Genomic DNA, 19,184 nt, shown 5'->3' with positions numbered 1-19,184 from the left:
TAGTTATTTTTGGAAGATGTCAGCGGCCTCCCAAAGTTGGGCCCAGGTCAGAACTATGGGTTTCCTCCTTGGCCGTGCCAGCAGGGAGTATGTCAAAAAGAAAGTCAGTCAAAGACTGAATCCATTCCCAGAGAGACATTAACAAGCAGACAAAAACATTGTTACGCAAACTGATCCATCTTCTCAATGAAGGCTCAGCTGTCTATCCTGTCAGGCACCTGGAGAACTCCTTGCAAGAAAGATGCGCTCAAATGAATGAGACACTATTCAAAGACAGGCTTCAGTGACCCTTCTAATCAGAGTCAGTCAACAAAATCTATTAAGTGCTTGTACACACAGAGGATTGTTTGGAATCCTAAGCCACTCTAGTCTACTGTGGTTATTGGGCTTGCTACAGCCTTCGTCTCCATTAATGCCACGGTAGGAGTACGTCTGCTCCACACATCTTGTCATTTTATCAATGAGAAATCATTTCTAACATCCATCATCATAATTAATAGCTCCTCTGGTGAGATAAAGATAGCCGATGTCTAAGGGTAGCCTCCTCTGGAGTGAGGCTCTGATTCATCTTTCAAATGTTAATTACCACTTCTGGAGGTGTACTCCCAATTAGGACCCTTCAAATTGTACTTTTAAACACTTATCTGGCACTTTCCATGTGCTTGGCACTGTGCTAAACTCTTTACAAATATCAATTTATTTCAGCCTCATACCAATCCCATGGATTAGGGACTATTAGTGCCCCCTTGGCAGAGATGGTAAACCTGAGGCACAAAGAGGTGAAGTTCCTTCCCCAGGTTATCCAGGGAATATGAGATAGAGCTGGGATTCTGACCCAGGCAGTGGACTCCACAGTCTGTGATGTTAATCAACCACTCTGATGTGCTGCAGTGTAGACATAGACTGGAACATGCGTATATCACATGATGTATGCTGAAATATTTTGGAGTAAATACAGAACACACAGCAGGGAGCAAGCACTCGCTAAGTTCCAGGCCCCATTCTCAGGGCGTCCCCACATATGTTGTTTCACTTAACTTCTGATCCTCTCTTCAACGCCAAGAATAGGGTTCTTTATCCAAATGCTGCTCAAAAAAAAAAATACTGTTGACTCTGAACTGCTGAAAGAGAGGCCAAGAAAGAAAAAAAACCCTTCTTCTTCAGTTAAAAAAATGGAATAGAGATGAATCTCCATAATTAGTTCTGAGAATGTTCCAGTGGCAATGATATAACCAGTTAATTTTTTTTCCATTTCATATTGTTAATTTTTACATCAGTTTTGCTGCTTGTTACTTTGCCTGCTGTAATATTTAGAAAACTTTATTGAGATGTACGAACTCTCACTCATTGAGCTAAGAAGCATTCTTGGAAATACACGTTGAATTATGCACTAAATTTGAGCTATAATGTACATTATTTTATTAAGTAAAAGAAAGACCTTATAATTCAACTAATTTAAAGTTCAAGATACATCACACTTTCATTTTCTATCTCAGCCAGTAGAATACATTGGAATACATCACAGTTTTTTTTTTTTATATCTTTACTGAGATATAACTCATGTACCATAAAATTCACTCAAAGTGTGCAATTCAGTGCTTTTTAGTGTATTCACGGAGTTGTGCAACCATCACTGCAAACTAAGTTTAGGATATTTTCATCAGCCTCAGAAGAAACCCTGTACTCAATGGCAGTCACCCCGCCACCCCTGGTAACCAGTATTCTACTTTCTGTGTCGATAGATCTGCCTATTCTGGATATCTCATAGGCAAGGAATCTAATACAGTACGTCAACACACAGTTTTTGACATGAAAAACCATCTGAGCTGTACCATCTTAGACATGCATAATAGGAACACTGCTAGTTGCCAAATCTGGACTTAGATAAGGAGAGAGGCTTTATTCAAAAGACTATGTCAATAGGGAGAACACTTTGATCTCAGAAACATGCAAGAATCTCAAAATCAGAGAGAAAAGGCTTTTCTTTTATAGGGAGGGGTAAGCAGACTTGGCAGAAACTTTTAAGGGGAAGTTGGACAACCACGGGGGCATGATCATTGGGGTATGAGAGGAAACATGTCTCGTCATGTCAAGTGATTCTTGGGATAAGCTGATAAGGGCGCATGTTCTGCATTTTAGTGCTTGCTCAGGCTGGGGGCAAGCCAGAGTTCAAGGACCTGGGGGAAGGAGAGAGGCCTGACTAAAGTTTGGTCAAGGCAACACAGAGGGTAAAAAATGGGCAACTTTCATGGACTCCCTGAGTTTCCCTACTTAGAATGTCGGGTGCTACTGAAAGTTTCCTTACCACTACACATACCACCACTTCCCCAAATTTTCAGAGGTGAAGAACAAACTTGGTGGTTAAGAACATAAAGCAGAGGACAAGCTAAAGGATTATGAAAAGAAAGCATTCTATAAGGATTTAGTTTAGGGAAAGAGAGATGATTGAAAAGCCTAATGGATTCAAGTAGGCATAATAACTTTTGATTAAATTATTAAGACTTGTGTAATATGCATTTGAGAAAAAGTAGATGGTACCAATTCAGATGGTTGGTTTCTTCTCAGACAACTTCACATCTAACAGTTTTTGTGTTTGTCCCACATTCCATGTTTGAGTTTCTAGTACATTTCTCCTCCTATTTCCCTCACGTCACTTAACACAAACCAAAGGCCTTTTCGCTTTCCTTAAGAGAGCCTGTAAGCCACTATGAGAAAACCACGTATTCTTGTTCTGATCTCCAAAATTCATTATAAAATTCACTCACTTTTGGTCAGATTCCTACCTATAGATCACATTTAAGATTATAAAAGTAATTGTGTTGCAATAAATAGGTTTAGTCTCTACAGACTTTTCTATTCCTGGCTATTTTCACTTTATTTAAAGGATAATTAATTTAAAAGAAAATTTTTTTTTAAACTCATGTTTTTGCCAATTTCCTTTTTCTTGTTTTATTTCTGCTTTACTTGTTATTTCAAAATAAAGAGTTGAAAGATTGAAGTATTTTTTTTGGTGACTGAATTTAGATCGCAGGTACTGGTTCTAACTTAATTACTCTAACCAGCCTATAAATTCTAATCCAGTCACTTAAGAGAAAATCTTTCCATTGGAAAATTTGGTTTTAAGTTGAACTCCGGTGCCCCTTCTACTTAATGAGTTATTTGGAGCAACATCTCTGCAGCCTCTAGACCCAAGCTACTCATCAGCAGTGGAAGATGTTAGAACAGTGCGATAGTACACCCTAGGGAGCCATCAATGTAAGAGTAGGTGTTGGTGTGTCTGGGATCTGGAGATGAGTCAGCTTCTGTGGGAGTTTCTTTGGCAGGTAATTTTATTTTCCCCACGGCTACAGATAATTACTGGGCTACGGTTCTGTACAAATATAACCGATATAAGGCTTTGAAATTCAGGTTAAATATCCATTCTTTCATTCTGAATAAAAGCTAGTAGTGGGGAGGGGTAGAGTGGTATAGCTGGCCAAAGAATTTGTTTTAAAAGACATATTACTGTAGATTAACTCAATTTCTATTAAATGAAACTGAACATTACTCTGCTTTTTATAACAGTTCACTGTGCAAGGAACATGCCTGCCTTTTTAGCTGGAAGACTGCATCAAGCTCTGAAGGTTGGTTTGGAAATATCATACACATTCTCAGCTTCCCCAAGGAGAGTGTAAACATTGCTTAATATTGATGGATTTTCATATTTCTTTTCCACTTTGATGAGTTCTCTATTGTAGCTAATTTGCCTACTAATTTGTCTGATAGGTTGATAATGATCATCATGGTCATTATAGAGATAGGTACAGTGAAGTGTTGACTAAATTATTTCCCCCACTTCACGGTAAGAATAGGCAGTAGAACCTGTTTTAGAATACGAAACCTTAAACTTGACCCATTAGGTTCTGTGGCCTCTCAAGCTGCCTTACTTAAAATAAACGAAGCTGAGTCACCAGCCTTTCATGATATAGAAACCCCGTGTTTTCTTGTCTCTTGTCACTGCTAGATGGTGTGCTGCGTGAGTACAGCAGTTTTTCTTGCTCTTTATCTTCAGACTCTCACAATGGGCCTGGCACACAGAAGATGCTTACTTCAGTTTCTTTACTGCACATTTCCTATAGAAGTCCACATGCTCCTTCACAGTTATGTCCAAAATAAACATATTTCCCTCGCCTCACCTTCCACCCCACACTGTTCCCTGTCCTGTGTTCAGTCACCTTGGTGGACAGCCCCAACAGGAACTAACCTTGAACTGTGAAGTTGTACCATTCCTCCCCATCCTCATTCACTGTGCCTCAGCCACCTTAGCCTCCTTTGTGTTCCTTGACGATGCTAAGTCTCTTCCCACATCCAAGTCTTTGCATTTGTGGTCCTCTCTGCCTGGAATGCACCTGTCCCACATCAACCTATGGCTGGCTCCTTCTCATCAAATGTCATTCCCTGGAAGAGGTCTTTGACTGCATAGGTCCATTGGCTCCCTTTCCGTCACACTCCATTCTGTAGTTCTTATGACTGTTTACTTAAACAATTTGTTAATTTTCTTTACTGTCCATCTCCATCCATTAGAATGTAAACTCTGTGAGGATAGACATATAATATGTGTTGTTCACTACCATGTGCACAGTCTGTGGAACAATGCCTGGCATAGAGTAGGTGCTCAATAAGCATTTGTTGAATGAATGAATAAATGAAGTGTCCATATCCACCTAACTACTCAAGTAGAAATTTTGCATTTCTCTCTCTCCTTCATTCCCCTCAAATGATATATCAAGTTTTGGCAGTCTACCTTTACACCAGCTTCTAAATTTACCCATTTTCTTCATCCCTACTGCCATTATTCTAGGTCAGGTCATCATTGTCTCTTTTTGGTTACACAGCCACCTCCAGATTGTCCCAAAGCTTCTAGTCTTATCCTGTTATCTTCATCCCACTCTTGCCCTGCAATCCATTCTTTCTACTGCTGCCAAAGGGACCTTCTGAAACTACAAGTTCCATCTGATTTCAATAGTCAACTGTTTAACAGATTGCGATAGTTCTCCACACTTGGGAGAAAGTCAGAAATTCATTTCACGGTTTGCAAGATCTGGCCGTTCCAGATCCATTACTTGCTGTTCCTCCTCATTATTTATGTATCTTTGAATGCGGCATTCTTACTTGCCCTAAACCTTCACACATGCTGTTTCTTCTGTGGGAACATTTTTTTCCTCTCTCTATGAACCCCACCCCTTCTTTCTCTGGCTGATTATTTAGGCCCAGCTTAAATACCACTTTCTGGGACAAACCTTTCCTAATCCTTGATCTTGTTTTTTTGTTAAGATTTTATTTCTTTTTCCTTTTTCTCCCCAAACCCCCCTGGTACATAGTTGTATATTTTTAGTTGTGGGTCCTTCTAGTTGTGGCATGTGGGATGCCACCTCAGCATGGCCTGAAGAGTGGTGCCGTGTCCGTGCCCAGGATCCGAACCGGCAAAATCCTGGGCTGTCGCAGCAGAGTGCACAAACTTAACCACTCGGCCATGGGGCCACTGTCATCCTTGATCTATTTTAGGCCTCCCAACATATTCTCTCATAGTACCCAATAGTTCCCATATGTCAGATTATATTCTAATGGCTTATTTTCTTGCCTGTGTCCTTTACAAAATTGAAAGCTTAACAAGGGTATCTCATCTCTGTTTTCAGCATTTGGCATGGTGATGGCACAGAGTAAGAAGTGCTCAATAAATATTTCTCGAATAAATGAATGATGAAGTTTGATGATAAATGAGTGAAGAAGAGTCACTGTGGTTGAATATCTTGTGCACCATTATCTATTTCCTATAAACATAGATCTGTATTTTTTGTGACAATTGAGATTTGCATTGTGGACACTTGTATTTCTTAACAGGGTGCTGGAACTGATGAGTTTACTCTGAACCGAATAATGGTTTCCAGGTCAGAAATTGACCTTTTGGACATTCGAGCAGAGTTTAAGAAGCATTATGGCTATTCCTTATATTCAGCAATTAAAGTAAGTCTCTTTTTAAAAATAGCAGAACACATTTTGCTTTTCTCTACCCGTCGTCTTTCCCTTGTTGTCCTTGAAACATGGTGATATATGACAGATTTCTTTCCCCTTGTCAATGTGTAAATGTGTTTTCTGAGTTTAAAATAGTAATAACAAAATGTCCCTTAAAGATAGTGATTATTTTTCAGCTCTAAAATCCCAGGCGCATAATAGACACTCAACATTTTTCTTTAGGTTTAGTGGCCGCTAATTTTTCTTCTTTTGTGAATTGCATTTGCAAGTTGTTTATGTATTTTTCATATTACAGTATGTTACTTATTTCAGTTTTTCTTTATGACAGTAGAAGGAAAGAAGAATACATATTTTAATTTTCCTTTTTGTTTCACTCAAGATAGCATGGAGTTCTTTTCATTTCAATATATAGGAAGCTTTCTCATTCTTTTTAACAGCTGCATATCATTCCATTATTTGTGTGTTTATACCCACCACATCAACAAATGTTTTCGGTTTCTCACTGTTACAAACAATGCTGCAATATACATACACAATTTCATAAGGTACAAGTGTATCTGAGGGATAAATTCTCATAAGTAGGTAGGATTGCTGAGACAGATGTAAATACATTTGTAATTTTGGTAAATATTACCAATTGACTTCCATTTGCACATCAATCAGTCAACTAGACTCATTCACCAAATTCTTCTTTTTTTCCCTCCCCCCCCCCCCCCGCATCTTTTGTTTTTGCGCTAAACCTTTGCAGAAAGAGATGCATGCCTAAGTTGGCATTGGAAAGTTATTCAGAAAGGCACCTCTCGGATTGTGCCTGGGACTTAGCACAGATTTCATCAACTGCTCACACTCAATGCAGTTTGAATCGATCCTGACACATTACAATGGTTTCAATCAACAGAGGCAGATTCAATAACGTTAATCATATTGTACTTACTAAGGCAGAAAAGTAGGCTCATACATTGTATAAAGATTGCCAGTAACAAGGTTGAAACACCAAGAGGGCCTTTGGTTCACCCTCAGCAAACCAGAAAATTAAATTAACCAGTCGCTCTCCCTCCCTCAGTGGTCTTGGTGATTGAGGCTTATTGTATTAGGAAACATTTAAACTATGTGTATCTTTATAGAAAAGAAAAATCCATTGCTTAAGAGTTCAGTTTGTAATTTAAAATTATATTAGGTTTCTTCATTTCTTCCACCTAACGTACATGATTAAGTAACCTCATTACATTTTCCATACTGATGAATGGGATCTTTTCGATGGTTACATTTCTGTGATGCAGGAGCTAGAGTTCTGTTTTGTGTATCATCCCAGCCTTTGGTTCTGTCTTCCTCTTCTTTCCTATGGTTTAGACATTTCTCTGCTCATTAACACCTTTTTGGAGAAGGAGAGGAAGAAGGTGGGTGAAAAACAAATGTGTATCTCATTACTTAATAATAAGATATTAATAGAAAATTTGGATGAAATTATACTTTTTGGTAGATTTCCTTGATCAATAAATTAAGTGCTTATTAATAAATAGCACAATTCCAGGTTCTTCAGGGGAAAACATAGTAGCCACCCTCAATTAATTCATAATCTGTATGGAGACTTGAGATGAACATAAATAAAACAATTAGGAGATAATAATATGAAACAACAAACAATACTAGATTGTGGGATACAAAGAATAGTAATATAAGAATTGCAAGTCAAAGAAGTTTGGGATTAGATAGGGAATATTTCTTAAGGAAAAGGTGTTGAGCCTGCCTTTCAGGTTAATAAGCATGTGTTGAGTGTCTCCTGTGGGCCAGGTGCTATGCTGGTCAGCAGAGTCTCAAAGGAGACATATATGTATGGTAAGAAGTATGAGGGAAAGAAGTAATAAGACACTTGAGTAGGGAGTCTACCTTGGGGAATATTGAAAAATAAAATCTGAGTGGCAAGATGAATTCACTTGAAAGGGAGCTTGGAGGGGCCAGCCCGGTGGTGCAGCAGTTAAGTTCACACGTTTCGCCTTGGTGGCCTGAAGTTCGCCGGTTCATATCACAGGTGCGGACATGGCACCGCTTGGCACGCCATGCTGTGGTAGGCATCCCACATATAAAGTAGAGGAAGATGGGCATGGATGTTAGCTCAGGGCCAGTCTTCCTCAGCAAAAAGAGGAGGATTGGCAGCAGTTAGCTCAGGGCTAATCTTCCTCAAAAAAAAAAAAAAAAGGGAAAAAAAAAGAGAGCTTGGAGATTACGGAAGTTGCATTTCATTAATTCAATTAAAAACATTTCCTGAATGCGTATTATGTGCCAGCCTCAGGGTTACAATTATAAGCAAAGAAAAAAAGGTTTCCTGTCCTTATAGAATTACAAATAAATGTAAAATTACAACTATATTATGTATAATAATGTACATATATGTACAATGTAAAGGAAAGAGATTTTGTGTTATAAGATTATATAATAGGAGGATTTGGCCTATAGTAAAGGCTTAGACATTTGGATTACAAGGCATTAACAAGACAAAGGTCGTGGGGGTTGGGTGAGAGTCAGTAGAGTATTCTAACAAACATACTTGCAAATGTGAAGACCTCCTGGTGGAAGAAACATAATGACAAATGAGATTGGAAGGACCGGATCACACAGGACAATGATTAAGGATTTTGTCTTTAGCTTAAGAACAATGGAAGACCGTGGAAAGATTTTAAGTACAGTGTCATGGTCAGAAGTACATTTTGAAAAGATCCCTATGACTGTGGAGAATGAATTGGACATAAGGTAGGGTGATGAGCTATTATATTAGTCATATTAGAGTAGGTATGACCGTAATGCCAAGTAGCAGTGCAAAGCTTCTGGTAATGCAAAGAGAGGAAAGAGCAAGGGCTCAAAAGATCTGGAGGAGTTCAAACTTAAGGGACTTGGAGTGACATCTTGGTGTGAGGAGTAAGGGAAAGAAGGTATCAAGGATGATTCCTAGGTTTCTAACTTGGGAAACAGATAGTGGTGCCATTCCCTAAAAGAGGATCAGGTTTTAGGTGGGTTTTTTTTTTCTTCTTTGGGAATGGAGGAGAAAGTTCATGAGTTTGGTTTGCGTGTGTTGAGTTTGGGATGTCTTTGAAACATATACGTGGAGATGTTGAGTCAGTAGCTCAGGGTATGAAATATATTTTTAGAGTCAGTTATGTTAGGGAATTCTTGGATGTGGATGAAAATCCTCCAGGGAGAAAATATAGATTGAGAAGAGAAGAAAGCTTAAAATTGAGATTTAAGCACTAGTAACAATTAATGTAGGGATAACAGAAGATAGGCCTGCAGAGAAGACAAAGGTGGAGATGCCAGGGAGGAAGGAACAAAAGCCAGAACTACTTAGGGGATAAGTAAGGGCTACTTGCTTAATGGATGTGGTGGTCATTGGACTTGATTTACAAAACAATAAGAATTAACACCTTGGAGAATACAGATTGAAGATCTAGAGTCCAGGAAACTAGTGACAACAGATGAGAGCCTAGAGTAGATTTGTTGTGGTCAGAATGGAAAAAGGAATAACTTTTTAAAAAAATGCAAAAAAATAATTGGCAGGACAGATTAAATGTAGACAGTAAAAGATGCAATCAAAGTTGGGAGAAGAGAGCACCACTGGTACTATTGTTAAAAACAGGCCAACAAAAACATTCAGTTAGTTTCTTATGAACAATTAATGTGACCTAATTAGGAAGGCATGAATTATGTTCAAAGGTTTTGAAAATATATTAACTTTTTTGTGATAATGAAATTTATAAAATGCTATATAAATAGAATAGCTAAGGCATAAGGGTACAGAAAAGGACAAACATCTGTTTAGTGTCTGTAGTTGTTCAGAATTTTACGCATAGCTCTGTGTTAAGCTAGTTGGGTGTGTTTTGTCAACTGACTGATAGAACTCTTGGTCATTGTTTACAGCTTTGATCAGCCGTGGCTAGAGGGAGCTCTTTTTCTAAAAAGCTAGAGCATTGTTGACTTGTCGGCAGTTTGAGAGATTATTACATGTGACCGAGCAAGACTTAGGAAAACCAATAGGGGAAGAAATGAAATCTCTATAAAACAGAAGAGTATATATTAAAGCCTATTGTGTCTTTTTATGAAAATAATGCTTAGCCTCTTCTCTAAACGACCCTTTTTCATTGCCTCCTTTAGATTCCCTCTTACTCTAATATTTATCCCAATGTGAAACTTAAGTGATAAGAAGTACTCACTGCTTGAGTTGCCTTGAATAAAATAAGAATAACACGAGGATTTTAGGCAATCTAGGTTAAAAGCCAAATTTTACCTTCAATGCTATGCAACAGTTTGACCTCTTTTGCACAGGAAACATGGCATCTTTTTACTTTAACCCTCAATCTCACATGATATCATTTCTGAACCAAGATCTTTTTTGGCAAGCCTAGGCAAAAGGAACTGAGAAACAGACTTTTTGGGGATGTAGTTCATTTCACTTTCTTAAGTCAGGCAGTATAGTAGGATGTTAAGAGGCCAGGCTATCTGAGTTTGAATCCTGTCTCTTATTCTCTATATGATTTGGGGCATGTTTCCTAACCTCTGTTTTTCACCTTATACTTACCTGTTAAATGGAGAGACTCATGGTACCTACTGCATAGAATTATTATAAGTATAAAAGTAGTTAACCTTAGAATAGCAAGTGTTTGATAAATATTAGTTATTATTAAAGCTTTAGTTTTGTTAACCTAAAAATAAAGAGCCAAAATGAGAGCAAAAGAGGCCCTTATTTTGGGATCAAAGAACTGTAGATTCAGATAGAAACCCAAAGAGTGTCCTGGTAGGGAGTAAAAATCAGGGATTTTTAAAAGCAAAGAGGGGAGGTTCGCGTTACAAAGAACGTTAATTGGGGTTGTCAGCAGAAAGCTAATCTTGGCTAAACATAATTGATTTAATGCTAGCTAGAGGGAGGCAAAAGTCCATCACTGTGACGAGTTGCAGTGTTCTCAGAATATTTGTCTTCACTCAGTTCAAAAGTTCATATTCTGCCCAATGAGGACATACATAAGACCCATTTCCTTAACGGCCCCCCGGCTCCATTTTAAAGTCCTTCGATGTGTAAGTGACTCCATTCTGTTTCACATTTTCCTCCTTTTGATTGTGATCTTTCTCTGAGAGCATCACTGATGAACCGTAGATTTGTTTAGTCGCACATCGCTGGGATGGACCTGTCCCAGAAAGTCATTTCCCACGTTAGGGGGAACGTGGGTTTTTTTTTTTTTCCTTTTCCAAGGGTGATTCCAAGGAGTCAGTGTCATAAGGGTTAGGCCACATTTGAGCAACAAGGAGGTGGTTAGGAAATGACTCTTAGGCAGTTTTCTTGCCCTGGAATTTCATCCAGTTACCTGAAGTTTCAGGTACAAGCCTTATCTATCATTTCACTACACTGAGTGACTCTCATCTTGGTGTTTGTAGCAGTTCTAGAGCAGGTCTCAGTGAGTAGTAGCATAAGAAGTTTAAATACAAGAACACATAGCAAAATTCCAATAGTAATCATAAACAATACTTAAGTCCTGATCTTTTCCAAGCACCTATACCTGAAGGAGGCCAGCTGAAAACATCAATAGGGAACCAGGTGTCATTAGAAGACGTTGGACCAGAGAAAGTCTGTGCTATTTTTAATTTTTCCAAATCCTAACTCACCTTCACCAGAAGAGTTGATCCAGGTACAGCAGGAGGAGTGGGCTGTGGCACAGTTGCTAGGCTCTTCTGCAAGGAGACAGTCGAGTGCCATTCGATTATCGAATACAACTCTCAGTAGGGAATCCAGGGATTGTTGTGTTGAGCCAAGGCTTGAGTTGTAGAATTTGTCAGTTTAGCCATGGTTAGGGATAAAATTTTTTTATGAGCAAGTCATCATGAACAGCAACAATCCAAGGGACAAAGCCTTTGGCAATGCTAATCAATGGAGAATAGATGGGGTGTAAAAAGGGGGTTGCCAGTTGTCACCTAGACCTATGAGATTGTGGATGGGTTTTTTTCTTTAATAAGAACTTGAAATGGAATATTATGGTATCCTAAAAGGCATAATTTCGTCCAGTTACCTGGAGTTTCGGGTACAAGCCTTATCTATCATTTTAGTCCGTTGGTGATGCTAATCTTGGTGTTTGTGGAAGTTTTAGAGCAGATCTGAGTGAGTAGTAGTGTAAGAGGTGTAAATACAAGTACACATAGCAAAATTCCAATAGTAATCCACTAGTATGGCATATGTCTCGCTATATACTAGCCGTCTCAACATTCGTAAGCCCATGGTTCCCTGTAGTAATCATGCACAAAGGTGTACCCAAAAGGGACACAGAGTCTGCAGTTCCTTCTAGTTCTGTAGCACTGTCAGTGGTCAGGAGGACTTGGTAAGATCTTTTCCATTGGGGCTCAAGGGCTGTCTTCCTCTGATGATGCTTCCAGAATACCCAGGCACCAGGTTGTAGACTGTCACCCACAGAATCCTTTAAATTGGAATCCGTAAGCTTCTTTAACCTATTAATGATAGGTTTGAGCATAAGACATTGGAGATTTATAGTAGCTGGTCAAACAAGCATAAGACCGCAAGGGATCAGCAGAAGGTTGTACACCAGTAGACACTTATCTGCTCGTGACTGTCTCATGTGGAATTAGTTTATGTTTTTCAAAGAGGTACTGCAAACAGTCGGTGAGACCAAAGACAATACCTTAGGACAGGAGAGTCCAGGCTACAGGTATATAACAAACCTCTAAGACAATTAACAAGACTAGAATTTAATATCTGCAGAGGTGCAAACATAATTTTTCTTTCTACAATTACCGTCAGTTTTTACAGAAGATAGTCACAGTAAAACTAATTTGTTTATATTAAAAACTTGGCCTGATTATTCATATAAGTGAAAATAAGAATATTCACTGAGAATTTCTGAATTCTGGAGGGATCAAGAAGGTAGAAAAGTAAATATTTCATCTTTGTTCACAAAGGTATGTCTTACCAAATTGTTGATAGTTTAAGAGAAAAGATTTCTTTAAATCTGGAAAAACAAAACATTAGAGCATTCTCCTCAGTTCATGTAGTCCCATGTAATTTAATATTTCTTCTGCTTGAATCCAGTTTTTCCATTAGTTTCTCGACTTTACCTGAGGATTGAAGGTGATAGGAGCGGTGATAACAGAAGTTTGAAAGGTTTTCGTTAAGGCTCATATGATTAGCCCAGTGAAGCAGGTGCCTTGATTACTGGAGACTGTGGAAGGTATTCTCCAAGTGGGAAACACATTTTCTAGCAGTTTCTTTGCCACTGTGAGGGCATCAGCATTGTGGCAAGGGAACTGTTTAACCCAATCAGAGAACATATATATAATAACAAGAATGTATTAATAAAGCATACTAAGTAACAGTTGAGTGAAATCTTGCTGCAGGTGCTCGAAAGACACAGAGGGAGGAGCTGTGAGGCCTCTGAGGATGGAAATAGCTTCTCTTAATGCACTATGGTGGTGAAGGAATGTAAAAAAATGAAAAATGGGGTTTGCCAGGGAGCCAGGAAGAGCCAAGTGGCCATCTTAGGTTACCCAGAGCCTCAACTGTTTAATTTACAGCTGTTTGCCCATCTTAATTTTTCTGATTCAGGAGCAGACTGTTGCCATGTTACAAGGACATCAGGATAGCAAAAGTCTGGCAATGAGGGGCTATTCTTTGCAGAGGCAGAATGGACTTTATTCACGTATGCCAATCTTTGTAAATTCTGCTGTTGCTGCTTTTACATGAAAATCAGCTCAGGCGTCCTTCTGATATTAGGTTCAGTCCCTTTAGTGTGAGCCTCAATTTTGATAACAGATAACATTTTATACCAGGACATAATTAGATTTCCAGGAATTTCACAGAATTTCTGGAACTCTTATAGCATATAAAGACATAACATAAAGAAGGCTTAATGTTATTTCTTATTTGACATTGCTTTCCATGTGAGTTAACATATCAGATAAGCCTAATTAGTTTAATATCCCTCTTTCTATAAGGAGAAAGAATAAATTTTTTGAGATGTTTCAGAGATCCTCTGAAAAATCCCAAAGTTAGCTGGAGGTCAAAAAACCAAAACCAAAAACAATTCATTTAGAATCTGATTTGGGGAAGTTTGTCAAAAATATCAAAGGAGGGTTTAAAATATTTGCCTAAATAGGATCACTGATCATTATGAAACTTAATATTCAATTATCTATTTAACCAAAGTGCCAAAAAGATTTCAAAGACAAATATAGAAGGTTACATAGCTGCAAAACCTATCTCTTTTTAGTAGAAAAGATTCACCTTTTAACCTAAAGCACAGGAAATTATTCTGATAAAACATAAAGTCCCTGCCTTTTAGGCAAATTACTCAAAAATAAAGAACAACCTTTTGTAATCTCTTTATCAAGAGCAGACTAAAAGCCTAAGAAACCTTGTCTTTATAACAGAGAGAAAATTAAATTCTCATTTGCACCAGCTCACTTCTGATACTAAAACTAATTTGCTTGATTAAATTCATTCCAATCTTAGCCAACTCGACCATGCACAGAACTCTTTTCTCAAGAGTTCCTCTTCCACAAGCCTTCTATAACTTTCTTTTTTACTTTCAGAATTTGTTCTTTCTTCTTTCCGACAACCAATTTTACTTTAGGACAGGTTTACTTTCTGAACAAGAAAATCTCTATTCCTTATACCTTCTTTTAATGAAAACATGTATTTTCTCATAGCATACATTTTTTAATGTGCCACAAGACATGTTCATTAATAGACCCAAACGCCTTTTCCTTTTTCTGTAATAAGAAGCCAAAAATAGATAAACCTATGTTTAGTAATTAATATCTTACTATTTTGTCTTATCTGGAAATGATCTAGATAGTCAAGGAATTTCTCCCCATTTAATTTTTTTCAAGATTTTATTTTTCCTTTTTCTCCCCAAAGCCCCCCAGTACATAGTTGCATATTTTTAGTTGTGGGTCCTTCTTGTTGTGGCTTGTGGGGTGCCACCTCAGCATGGCTTGATGAGCGGTGCCATGTCCATGCCCAGGATCCAAACTGGCAAAACCCTGGGCTGCCAAAGGGGAGCACGCAAACTCAACCACTTGGCCATGGGGCCAGCCCCCTCACCATTTGATTTAACTCAGTAAAACTCTAAAATTTCAAGTTACCAAAAGGTTTTGCAGTTATTTTTAAGTACACATACCATAAAACATAATTATTGCATCTAAAAGTTCTTACTGCATTAACATCTGTGTAATTCATTTGTTAACAATCATACTTAGATTATTCAATTAGATTTTTTGAAACATTAAAGCAATTAGCTATCATCTTATTTTTTTGCTGACAAATTTTTTAACAGAGATAACATGAGTTTATTTGATTAATAACCAAGATATAATAAAAGTTGCATGTTTGCATTATATCCACTGTTGATGACTCTGAAGACATGCCTATTTTAATTAAACCAACAAACTTAAACAAGCTTTTATTTACCAAAGGTTATTTAATTCATGTTAACTTGGAAAACATTTGAGTTAGTTTCTGTGATACTTAGATATAATTTATATAAGCATTTACTTCAAATTAAATAGAGCCCTTTACTAACAAATTTTGATAATACATTCCAGAGGTAGAAAAATATCACACATATATAACATATATACATATATATAGACAGACACAGAGATCTTATAGCTTTTATTTTAAAAATTTTAGCCATGAATCAGGTATAATACAAATCTCACTAATTTATAAATAATTGTGTCTCTGACAGATGGAACAAGTTAAGATTACATGCTTAAAAGGTTTTTGTTCTTGTTGTTAATATTTGTGGAGAAGACTTTTAAGATTTATATTTGCTTTAGACAAGAAGGCTATCAATTTGATTTTAGGTGAAAGCAGCCTGCATTTAAAATAAAACATTTTTCCGTTTCTTTTCCCCGGAGGGATTTACTGATTGAGCTAACCAGGTTTATCTCCTGGGGTGTTTACGTTCTAACATGGTGAAATTTACAACTTCAAAAGACAAAAAGAAAAAAATGCAAGTTTTTTTCCTAGAAGTTTCAGGGTAATTGCAATTTAAAATTTTCCTTCAGTCTTAGGAATTCGGGACAGTCTAAATAAGAGTTCTCAGGGAGGTTACAAGCCTTTTAAGACAAATAGGGGAGGTTTTAGGATTGGTGAAAGGGAGTGGGGGGATCTGAACTGCCTGAACGAGTTGCATTTTCAGTTTTGCAAAGATTTGTAAGATAAGGACATTTGCTCTCAACTCCTCAGGAATTTTGAGTTGTAACCTAAAGGACATCAGAGATTGATTTACCCATCTAATTGCATTATCCTAAATTTGCTTTTCTCTCTCTGGGTACAAGGTTTTATTTTAATTTAGGGAAAAAGGCCTGTAAAAATTCCTATCAGGCTCTGAATATCAGCTTTTAATCTGGCCAATTTTTGACCATAGAGCTACTAAAAATCCTTGTAAATACCTTGTCAGTTTTCAGTCAGGACAAGTGTAAATATTTCTGGCAGTATTAAGCAATATCATTAATTCTAATTTTAGTTTCTCCTAGGCTGTTTCAGGGAATAACGTAGCAGTTTACTAGGAAAACCCTCAGAGTCTCATCAACTCTGAGAAAGACCCGTGAAGGAGCCCTCTTGCAAGAACAGATACAGAACAGGTGTCTCTAAGGCCATTAACTTGGTGGACTTTTGTTTATAGTTGTGTAGTCTTTTAGGTACATCTTATAGCTTTAATTTTTCATTAGCTTTTTGCAACAAAACTTTCAATGAAGCTATTTTAGAATTTTGAAGTGTTTGCTTTTAAGTGCATTTTTAAATGGTCTTGTCAAATTAGAACATTCCTTCTATTGGTGATTGTAATTTTAAATCATCCTTAGTAATTTTGGTCCTTTGAGATAAAAATTTACAAGAGAAGGGGCCATAGTTCTTAAACATAAAACAGCTGTAGTTCTCAAGGGAGAAACCTCTTCCAAAACTTTAAAAAATAAAAGTTCCATGTTAAAGAAAAGCATGCAAACAAGAATGACAATAGGGAAATCCCTCAATTTAGAGTATTCACTGACCCAAGAAAAACTCCTGCTGAGGGAATCTTTTCCTATCGCAATGGTCACCAAGTCGGCACTGAGACAGTCATCTCCTGGGCAGTGCCCCCCAACCCCCAAACAAAGGCATTGACCTTGACCAAATGGTGGGAAGTCAGAACCTGAGAGGATGCATGATGAGTAGAGTCAGCGATCCATCAAAACGGTGAACCCAAGGCAGCTTGTGTAGGTAACATACCTGGTTCCAGAAGGTGCTGGTCCATGATGGTAAGATCACTGTAGATCCCACTTCTGACACCATGCATGTTAACCTAATAATAAAGAGCCAAAATGAGAGGCAGAGAGGCTTTTATCTTGGGATCACAGAATTGCTGTTGAGGGAGCACAGATTCAGGTAGAAACCCAAATAGTGTCCCACTGGGAAGTAAAAGAAGTCGGGGCTTTTAAAGACAAGAAGGGAGGTTTGCATTACAAAGAATGTTAATTGGGATTGGCAGCAGAAAGCTAGTCTTGGCTAAACCTAATTCATTGCTAAGGCTAGCTAGAGGGAGGCAAAAGTCCCATCACTATGACTAGTTGCAGCATTCGCAGAATGTGTCTTGACTCAGTTCGAAAGTTCGTGTTCTGCCCGATGAGGACATACATAAGACCCATTTCCTTAATGCCTTCCCAGCTCCATTTTAAAGCCCTTAGACGTAAGTGACTCCATTTTGTTTCACATGTCACAATTTTTAAAAGTTTTGTTAGAAAATTAATATTATGTAATATTATATAAATGATGCAATCTTATTTTTTTTACCCAAGTTGAAATTTAATTGCAATATATCATGAAGAATTCAAACATTATATATTGTAAAGAAGATGCTAGGCTGGAACATAATTACACTCAGATGTGGAATGAATGATGGAAGTATAAGTGCATTTTACTAAATGGTACAGGTCATGAGTCTCACATCCCAGTAAATCCCCTAGTGCTGTGGGATTTGATTCATTTATGGTTCCCTCATTACTTATCCTATTCTCCGTCTGTCCTCTTCTTTGCAGTCGGATACTTCTGGAAACTATGAAATCACACTCTTAAAGATCTGTGGAGGAGATGACTGAGTCAAGAACATAATCTCCAAAGATCGACTTCTGCCATGGTGGCCTTTTCCAACAGCTCTGCTTACAACTTACAATATTTAAAAGTACGAGCAAGTGTAAACAGCAACCTGTTTTCCTAACTGAAATTTTCATTGTTCCATAACAACAACAGAAACAAAGTGATTTACAGCATCTAATTCATAATGTAATCATTTATAAATGAAATTTTAAAATGGCATTAAGGATCTGCTAATCCTATCCGAATTATATTTCTGCTTAGGAAGTGAGAATCTTTATATCTTTCTAAAACATTAAATATAAAAGCAGGGTAATATAAGTTGTTGTCTTTGTTAAAGGTAATTTATCTGTTTTTAGTGTCTACCAACGTTGTTTGATACTTGGTGCCAACAACTAATGATATTTTTAAACACATTTTTGTTATAAAAGCTTTAGCTGCTTCAATTTATCTATTACCTTGTTAAGCACATTCATCTTTAAGAAAGGAATAAAAATAAAGACATATGTAATCCTGGCCTGCCCTTTCTAGTTGTGATCAAGCTATAGGGGTGGCAATGCACAGTGAGTTATTTTAGCCCTCAGAAAACATCTGCTGAACTATTAACCTAACCACTTCCCGTCTATATGGCAAGCGTGAATTGTGGTTATTTAATGCTAAATATTACTTTCCCAGAATGGGTATTCAGAATCAAGTCTCTAAGGTTTCCTCTTCCTCTAAAATAAATTTGTAAAACTATGCATTTAAAAAAATCCTTCATGTTATCTTTGAAAGGTACCTAATAAGAAATATCTCGACTAATATGAAATATATAAGGTGAAAAATTCCAGTTGGAGTTATTAGTCTGGACTAGAATAGAAATGATCGTACTGCAGTAGTGATGTATGAACCCAGAGCTTTTAATCAATACATTGTTCTAGTGAACACTTCTCAGAACTTTCAGAAAGATAGAGAAGTTATTTCTTGTTCTGGGGTTTCCTAAATGCTTACGGGGATAAAACTCGAGGATTTAGAGTCCAACACACCTGGTTTTGACTTCGTGTCCTACCAT

The 19,184-nt window shown here is 37.5% G+C and overlaps 1 protein-coding gene across 1 annotated transcript in view; it reads left to right on the top strand.

Annotated features, from left to right (window-relative positions):
• ANXA3 (annexin A3) overlaps positions 1-18,649 on the top strand; it is a 61,900-nt gene extending 43,251 nt beyond the window's left edge. Inside the window, exons 11-13 of the mRNA XM_001492000.6 lie at positions 3,565-3,623; positions 5,881-6,003; positions 18,079-18,649. Of these exons, the coding sequence (XP_001492050.2) occupies positions 3,565-3,623; positions 5,881-6,003; positions 18,079-18,138 (242 nt within the window). The 3' untranslated portion in view covers positions 18,139-18,649. The remainder of the gene's footprint in view (positions 1-3,564; positions 3,624-5,880; positions 6,004-18,078) is intronic.
• The last annotated feature ends 535 nt before the right edge of the window (positions 18,650-19,184 follow it).

Source organism: Equus caballus, chromosome 3, assembly GCF_041296265.1.
Source record: "Equus caballus isolate H_3958 breed thoroughbred chromosome 3, TB-T2T, whole genome shotgun sequence".
Lineage (NCBI taxonomy): Eukaryota > Metazoa > Chordata > Mammalia > Perissodactyla > Equidae > Equus > Equus caballus.
Note: the sequence above shows the minus strand (reverse complement) of the source record. Positions and strands in the feature narration are given on the sequence as shown.